General features: G+C 32.7%; 1 protein-coding gene across 2 annotated transcripts; it reads left to right on the forward strand.

Annotated features, from left to right (window-relative positions):
• Positions 230–3,399, forward strand: LOC107617720 (methylthioribose kinase). 2 transcript variants are annotated; one of them, XM_016319561.2, is made up of 6 exons: positions 230–661; positions 771–1,080; positions 1,478–1,652; positions 1,752–1,953; positions 2,761–2,975; positions 3,071–3,399. In XM_016319561.2, the coding sequence occupies exons 1-6, from the start codon at positions 476–478 to the stop codon at positions 3,240–3,242; spliced, it is 1,260 nt and encodes a 419-aa protein (XP_016175047.1). In that variant the 5' UTR covers positions 230–475; the 3' UTR covers positions 3,243–3,399. The 2 variants fall into 2 exon arrangements, with proteins under 2 accessions (XP_016175047.1, XP_016175048.1); XM_016319562.2 differs by having other exon boundaries at positions 230–641.

Consider the following 8,944-nt stretch of genomic DNA (forward strand, 5'->3'; position numbering starts at 1 on the left):
TTTAAATTAGCATACACCTTTTGATCACTCTGTCAAGTGCAGAAACTGGATTGGCTCCTTTCATAGTAAATGAGACAAGTACACTCAACTTTATGTAAAATTAATAATTAAAAACTATTAAATAAAAATTTAATTAAATTATTCAAATTATTTTAATAATTGTCCAGTTATAAACCTCACTTAAAATTGACTTTAGCTGAATTTTCATCTTAGTCATGAATGAGACATTGAAATTTCCACAGAATCGAAGCTGATTAATCTAAATTGTGACCAGATTCAATGCACTCGAATCATTGACGCTCCAAGTTTCAGTCTTTCAGTCAACTCATTCTACCTTTAGCTAATGGCGTTCCTCCTCCGAAAGCAAAACGCACCGAATCCACAAAACAAGATTGAAGATTCCCACCTTTGGGGATCATTGCTCTCTCTCCACCCGCCTTAGTGCCCTACTACCACCACTATTCCGCCGCATCCAATGGCCTTCTCAGAGTTCCGACCACTCCACGACAACTCCCTCATCGACTACATAAAATCAGTGCCTGCCCTCTCTTCTAAGATCGGCAACGACTTCGACAACTTGTTCGTCAAAGAAGTTGGAGATGGCAACCTTAACTTCGTCTTCATTGTTCTCAACTCCGCAGGTTCTTTTGTCATCATACATGTAATTTAAAAAAAAAAAAATTTACTACCCACTGATCCAAAAACTCGTGGGCACTTACAAATTTCGTTTATTTTTTAGCTTTCTGATTCAAAGTTCGTGTTTTTTTTAGGCTTTGCCGTATGTTCGTTCCATTGGAGAGTCATGGGCAATGACGAAGGAGAGATCGTATTTTGAATGGTTGGCGCTGAAAGAAAAGGGTCGCTTGTGCCCTGAGCATGTTCCTGAAGTGTACCACTTTGACCGCACAATGTCATTGATCGGCATGCGTTACTTGGAACCACCGCACATAATACTAAGAAAAGGGTTGGTAGCTGGGATTGAGTACCCTTTGCTTGCAGAGCACATGGCTGATTTCATGGCCAAGACACTCTTTTTCACTTCTCTCCTTTTCCGTACAACTTCTGAGCACAAAAGGGACGGTATGTGTGAGCCATTGTTATTGATTGATTCACACTCAATTCATTTTTTGTACAATTCAGTACACTTGTTTATCTAAGAACTAAGAAGTTTGTTTATTTATCTTCACTGATTCATAATGTCGCCTTCATTAATCCATTACTCTGCTTCAAAGTTGATTGAGCTGAAACTGTTATTTCAGTTTGAGTTTTGCGTTAGAAAAAATGGTTCCATTCCCTTGTTTGGCTGCTTGTACTTTGCATATTTGTATTTGTGATGCCTCTGTAGTATATTCTCCATTTGAAAATGGATGTAATAGATAAACTGATATTTTGCTTCTGTGAGTATGAGGAACATTGCGTATTGATGTTGCCTTAAGACATGTTTGTGTTAAGCTGAATTCATGCTGGCTTCATGCAGTTGCCGAATATTGTGGTAATGTGGAGTTGTGCAGACTCACTGAGCAGGTCGTGTTCTCTGACCCTTATAAAGTCTCTGAATATAATCGTTGGACTTCCCCTTATCTTGATCATGATGCTGAGGCTTTACGGGAAGACAATTTGCTGAAGCTTGAAGTTGCTGAGCTGAAATCCAAGTATTATGACCAACACTCTTCTTTTATTGCAGTATGTGCAGCAGCAATTGTGGTGTTAGGATTTTTTTTACTATATTATAAGAGTATACATTTTTGTAGTTTCTGTGAGAGGGCCCAGGCTCTAATACATGGAGATCTGCACACTAGTTCTATGATGGTTACTCATGAATCAACACAAGTTATTGATCCTGAATTTGCATTTTATGGACCAATGGGTTATGATATTGGAGCATTCCTAGGAAATTTGATTTTGGCTTACTGTTCTCAAGATGGACATGCTGATCAAAAAAATGATCGAAAGGTAGGTTTCCTTCTTTAGGTATATTGATTGTGTGCTGCTGTGGCTCTTTGTGCCTTCTGATCTTAATATAGTCCAAAATTTTTGAGGAATGCTAGGGGGCCAGCAACTTTGTGATTTGTAGCCATCAAATAGCCATCAATGATGATTTTAATGGTGTGAGATGGATGTGAGATTTCATCCAATGGCTCACTTTTCTTTGCTGATTACATGCTGGCCAAAATTTAACAAAGTTGCTGGCTCCCTAGACTTTTCCAAAAATTTTTACTGCAAAAGAAAAAGGAAGGAACAGAAAAACTTGCACACCTCCTACTTTACATAATCTGACTTAAACACTTTGATTCTCTTTGGTTCATTTCAGAGCCAAATTTGTGCATTTTTATAGGTTTGAAGGAATGTTTCTGTTTTCTCGTCTTGTTTGTGTAGTAGTGCCAGTGACTTTGCTTTGTTATCCTAGTAAAGAGAAGGATTTCTTTGTGCACATTGGTGAGCAATCAGAGTTATATCATTTGAAATCTAAGAAGTTTTAGGGATAGTTTCACAGAAATATGAGCTCTCCCGTAGTTATAAAACAAGACTCGGCAGGAAGGAATGTCAGTTATAACTGCCATTATCTTTCGCTGTATTTCCTCTTCATTTTGCTGGACTTGTGGCTCTGGTAATTCTATTGCTTAGCTTTGCTGCAACAATGACATGATGGGATTTTTTATAGTTTCATTTGATGATAATGGCGAAGACGAATGATTACTGCGGCAAAAGTGTGTTATTCCTTGTCTGAATTCTGATATATACTGATGTTACGATATGCAGGCGTACAAGGAGTGGATTCTTAAGACAATTGAAGATACCTGGAATCTTTTCCAGCACAAATTCACTGCTCTTTGGGATGAGCATAGAAATGGTGCTGGTGAGGCATATCTTCCAGCTATCTATAACAATCCTGAGGTTCAGCTGCTTGTACAGAAGAAATACATGACGGATTTGTTTCATGATAGTCTTGGGTTTGGTGCTGCCAAAATGATAAGGTGAGATTGCTTATCATCATTTTTCACCAGAATGTTATACTTATTTTGTTTATATTAGCTTACACTTCTCATTTTGATTATTATCTAATACACAGGAGAATAGTTGGTGTGGCACATGTTGAAGATTTTGAATCCATTGCTGATGCTGCTAAACGTGCAACATGTGAAAAGCGGGCACTTGATTTAGCTAAGACGATTCTCAAAGAGAGGAGAAAATTTGAAGGCATTGCTGAAATTGTATCAGCAATTCGGAAACATGAATCATGAGTTATGGTTTATATAGATACCCCATCATGTATCATGTTTTATATCTTATGTAAATACCATATTTATATGGCATCATCTGAGTAGAAGTAAATAAATCAACCAGAGTTGAGGATGCCTAACTTCTATTAATCTTATGCATATTTTGTTCAGTTTGAAATTCTATGTTGAATATGATTTTCATTTCTCTGCACAAGATAAAACAAAATCGTATTGCAAATAAAGCATATAAAATTCGACTAAGTTAAGTGTATACCAAAATTAACCACTAAAGTCAGTCACAAGTATAAAATACATGTTGGAATACAAATACATATTGAAAATAAACTAAACTATACATATATTTATACACAAATATATTCGTAACTGATTTTGGTGTATAAATAGTATTTTTTTATAAAATTTTGTTGACTGTTGACACTTTATGTTGCTTGTAATCATACATTTATACATGATCGGGAAACCGGGATAAAAAATGTTACTAGTTGTGGCCGGCATTATAGGCTTTGAATTGGTTTTGTTGTTGTACACAATAATTAATTATATATATATATATTGGTTTTGTTATATACAATGGATTGCTGTGAGATTTAAATCCTTGACATTTGCTTAAAGTCTTAAACTGAATAGTAAACTAACCACTAGACCAACCCAACTTGCTTAATCATGCATGGATAGATTAGTAAAATATATCAATTAGTACTAAAAACAGAAAATTGATCTACCACGCTGATATATGTATATATAGATTATGTGAATATATGTTATTTAACCTGCGTTAAATTTTCATATATGCAAGTGTATTTGCTGGTAATCTCTTTTAATCTGATGAAACCTTTAAATATATTTTCCAATTTTGCGTTTCATTAAAGCCACATTTGTTTACATAAAATAGGGTTTCATTGTCTCATTTCCCATTGTATGCACGTAACATGTGAACGCATGGATGAATGTAATACAAAAAAGGAACGAATTACTCATTACTCTTCATTTTTATTTGTTTTAATTTAACATAATAGAGTCGTGTATGTATGTTGAAAGTGTGTCTTTTCACACTTAATTACCAGCTTTCTAACAACTAATTAAGAGAAAAAGTTTATTAATATGCATATATATTTATACTAGAACTAGCACTAGCAATAATATAAATACATTTTACAATATAATACAATACAATCGTTTATATTATAAAATTTGTATAAATTGAAAAAAAAAAAAAAAATATGAAGAACAAACTGCTTTATGCTACACTAAAAATAAGAGCAAATTGTCACGTGAAATTGTCACGTGCATGTTCATCCTACTCATTATAAGCTACATGAAGAAAATCCAATTTTCCTAAGCATTAATTAAACACATACAGTTGCCATACCTAGTGTATAGTAATACATATAATTGTAAAGAAAATGAAAAAATGAAGTTTAATTTATTTGTTGGTGATCAATGACCAATACCTCTGTGGCTTGGCCCAGAATAAGCCCGGTTGATTATGGATGATATGAAGGAAGAAGCAGAGGAAGATTGATGATCTTTGAGGAGTGGTCTGGCCTCAACAGTATTCATAGAATATGAGAGCAACAAGAGAAATAAGACCATGACCACTGAAAGAGAGTAGTAATCTTTCATTTCTTCTTTTTTCTTTAATAAGGACTTTACTTGAGTGAAGCAATATATATTGGAATTGGAATGGGTTGGTGTGAAGCATGATGAGAGTGAAACAAGTTCTCTATATATAGCGTGGGAATTGCTTATTCATTTCTTTGAATTCAAGTTTGATAAGTCACCATTTGTTCTTTGACTTTAACCGTTTGGCCCGAGTTAGGTAGCGGGCTTTGAAGGTTATTATTTGCTCATCACCTTTCATTTCATTTTCTATTTTGAACTTTGAATAAATAAATATGGAAAACTCTAAGCCAGTAACTTTGTTAAATTCTGAACAGCATATAACCAGCAAAAAAAAGTGAATCATTGAATGAAATTTCATACCATTAAAACTATTATTGATGGCTATTTGATGGCTACAAATAACAAAAGTTGCTGTCTCCTAGCATTCTTCTATTTTTTTATTATATAATGAGTATTTTAAGAGTGTTTATTAATTTTTAATTATTTAATATATTAAAAATTATACCTTTTTATAATTGTTTTTAAACCTTAACAAATATTATTGTTAGCGCTTATTAAAAAAAAAATCTTACTATAATTAGCCTTTTGTTTCTTGTGTTTGTTGTGGGGCATGTTAGGAATAAGTCAGCTACCTAGTTGGAATATCACTAATACAAATAATACAAGTATATATAACTAGGTGGGTGTTATTTAATTTTACAAAGAAACCAATCAAACTATATACAAAATTCTTTCTTTCACATCCATCAAACTATATCAACCTACCAAATTCTTCCTTTTAACCTTATTTCGGTCATTTTTAATCATTCTTTAACATATCACAATATGCCTCTGATCTGATCTTTCCCTTGTTACTATTTATTATTATTATTATTATTATTATTATTATTATTATTATTTATCTAGCTTGTTAGTTTTCTTTTTGGGCCAATGTCTCAATTTCAAAGGTTTCCTTTCACACATATGCAATGGAAGTTATTATACAGTGAAAATTTAGGTAAAGTCGACTTCACGTGAAGTTGATATTTGAGAGTCGTTAAATGAAAATTTAGTCAAATCAGTCAAATTATCTAACGGCTCTCAGATATCAACTTTACGTGAAGTCGACTGCACTTGAGTTTCCACCTTATTATATTATAAGTAGAGAAGAAATTTGCCTAAGTGGAAATTAAACCTGTAAAGCTTGGCAACAATATCAAAACATTATTCAAAGCATTACTAATTAGCTAAGGCAGGCAGGTAGCCTGCACGTGATGTGAATTTAAAGAGATAATAATAGAGAAAATTGGAAATGGAGTTTGAATTGGTCTGTCTCTCTTAGAATTTTTTTTTTTCTTAAACTAAAAATAATAATACGTAGTTAGCAAATAAACAAATTAAATTGTCTCATTGGATGTCTCTATATTAATACATGTTTAAGGTAGTTCACTCTTGATTTGTATTACGAAGTCAACTGATTGAGGGAAACTGCTGTTTAAGCTAGTTCACTCTTTTTGAATTTTTTTTGTTCTGTTAATTACTGGGGTCCCTTATTAACGAGTCAACTTTTATAAACGCTTTTGACATTATTATAATTATTTAAAGCATAAATCTCTAAACCCTGTTCATAGTTGTGTATATTAACTACCTAGGGAAAAATGCTTTGGTGTGAAAATAATAACGGAAAAAATATTATAGGTTATTAAAATTTATTATTTTTAATTATCAGTTAGTTATTAATATTTATAAGTATAAAATAAATAATAACATATAAATAATAATTTATTAAATATATTAATTATTTAATAATTTTTAATTATTCTTATATAAAGATATGTTTATGCAGTATCGAGGCATATCCTGAATGTACAACCATCTTGAATTAAGTAGCTACTTCATTATGACTACTTTGTTTGGGTCAAGTCAAACTATTGTTCCGTATAACTAGCTACTACAATAAACGTTAGCAAGAAATCAACTTGGGTCAGGTTGGTTGAGTGGTTAGCTCACTCGTCCGCTTAAACAAGTGTCAGGGTTTGAATTTTGACTTGTGCATGTAGCAACTCATTGGCCAGCGGCAGACCCTTAAATGGAGTTCAAATTTGTGACGGATTAGTTTTTGACCTGTCGAGTTGGGGAATACGGTGGGCAACTAAAAAAAATAAACGCTGGCAAGAGACTTATTAATAACCTCACATTTGAATGTCTAGAAATTAAAATCCATGGTACCGGGGATGACTTCCTATTACAAAATTTGTTAAGTAATAAGTAATCTTCTGCCATTTGAACGACTTCATATTGCTTGCAGTCAATACAAGTCATTACGTGGAAATTCATGTTATCATTTACCAATAGTCCAATACACATGGTTGAAAGAGGTTTTTTCACAAGTGTTAAGGGTAAAAAAGGGACAAATATTCACCAATGCTTTCAAAGGGTTTATTTGAGTCTGTGCCCTGTTTCCTAGTTTTTGTATTGCCAATAAAAACTTTCCGGGCCTGAAATTTGGACTACTGGCCCATATACAATTGTTTGTTGGGGCTCATGCTGTAGTTATTATACATTGGATAGCATCTGGTAACTGGATTTAGGGGCGTACATGGCCCGGTGAAATCGGGTTTGATGTGATCCAGACCCGATCCGAAATATATACCAGGCCTATTTATTAGATCTGAACCCGGTCTTAGACCCGATGAAATCTATATATTTTTGCGTCACGGTTATACCAGGTAAAAATTGGGTGAAAATCAGACCATTAACATTACATTACATTGACACCTTCTTATAAGCTAGCATGTGAAAATATCTAAATTTTACGTCGAACCAAAAATTTTTTTCTTCTTCCAACTTTTCGAGCCTCCCATTCATTTTCATTGCCCGTGGATCCCCCTTCTCCTAATTCTTTTCACTCTACTAATGAAGAATTTATAAGAATTCACTTAGAAAAATATAACAAGAATTAACTCTTCTCTAAAATTAAAGCATAACCATAATCAATACTAATATTGTCTAATAACACTAAATATTTAAATTAATATAAATAACACAATTAGGGGTGGAAACAGGCCAGGCCAGGCCAGGCTTTGCTCTTAACAGGCCTGGCCTGTCATACAGTTGATTGGCCTGAGCCTGGCCTGCAGCCTGTTATAGGCTCTTTATAAAGTCACATAAGAATAGCCATCATCCATCACTAATAACACAAAATATTAATTGTGTATGATGACCGGGCCGACTTCGGGTGACCCGGATCCGACCCGAAATAATGACCGGGTCTATTTTTGAGACCCTTACCCGACCCTAGACCCGGTGAAATCACACAAAAATAGCCCCTAAAATATTCGGGGTCGGGCCGTGTCTTCGAGTCGAGCCGGACCATGTACACCCCTAACTGGATTACGGGATTTTTTATTTAAATAAAAATATTCTATATTTTTATACCAAAAAAAATTCTACATTTAATTATTTATCAATTGAAATGACAGTAAAAAATTATAGGCTAAAACATATTTTTTATCTTAAAATTTGTAACAAAATTTTAAATACTCTAATTTTAATTTTATTTTAGATTCTACAAGAATATTTGTGGGACCATATTTAAATAGTAGTTTGAAATTCAAAGTGAAATTTGCTCCTTAAATACTTAGTGTTAGTTTGTTTAAAATTTTATATTATTTTTTAATTATTTTATCAATATAATTATACAAATAGCAAAATTTTATTCATTCTCCATCCAACTGCTATCATATCTCTAATAAGGGAATACCGATTTCATTTTATATATCAATTCCAATGCAAATTTCAATTCTAAATCAATTCACTCCTTGAAATTATTAAAAGTGATACTCTAAAAATACTTCATTGGAGATGTTCTTAAATTTTATTTTGTTTAAATCTTGTCCCAAAAATCTTTCAATTTGCATCAAATATATCTTTGACAACTAAATTTTAAAAAAATTTAGGACTAATTTAATAATAATAATTGACAATTAAGAGCTAATTTCTTATGTTAAAGGTTGTCTATGAAAAGTTTTTGCTAAATTGGTCTTAATTGTTTTTAAAAATTAGTCTTTAGGGATATATTTGATTCAAATAAAAAATTT

The sequence above is a fragment of the Arachis ipaensis genome, chromosome B09 (genome assembly GCF_000816755.2).
Source record: "Arachis ipaensis cultivar K30076 chromosome B09, Araip1.1, whole genome shotgun sequence".
Lineage (NCBI taxonomy): Eukaryota > Viridiplantae > Streptophyta > Magnoliopsida > Fabales > Fabaceae > Arachis > Arachis ipaensis.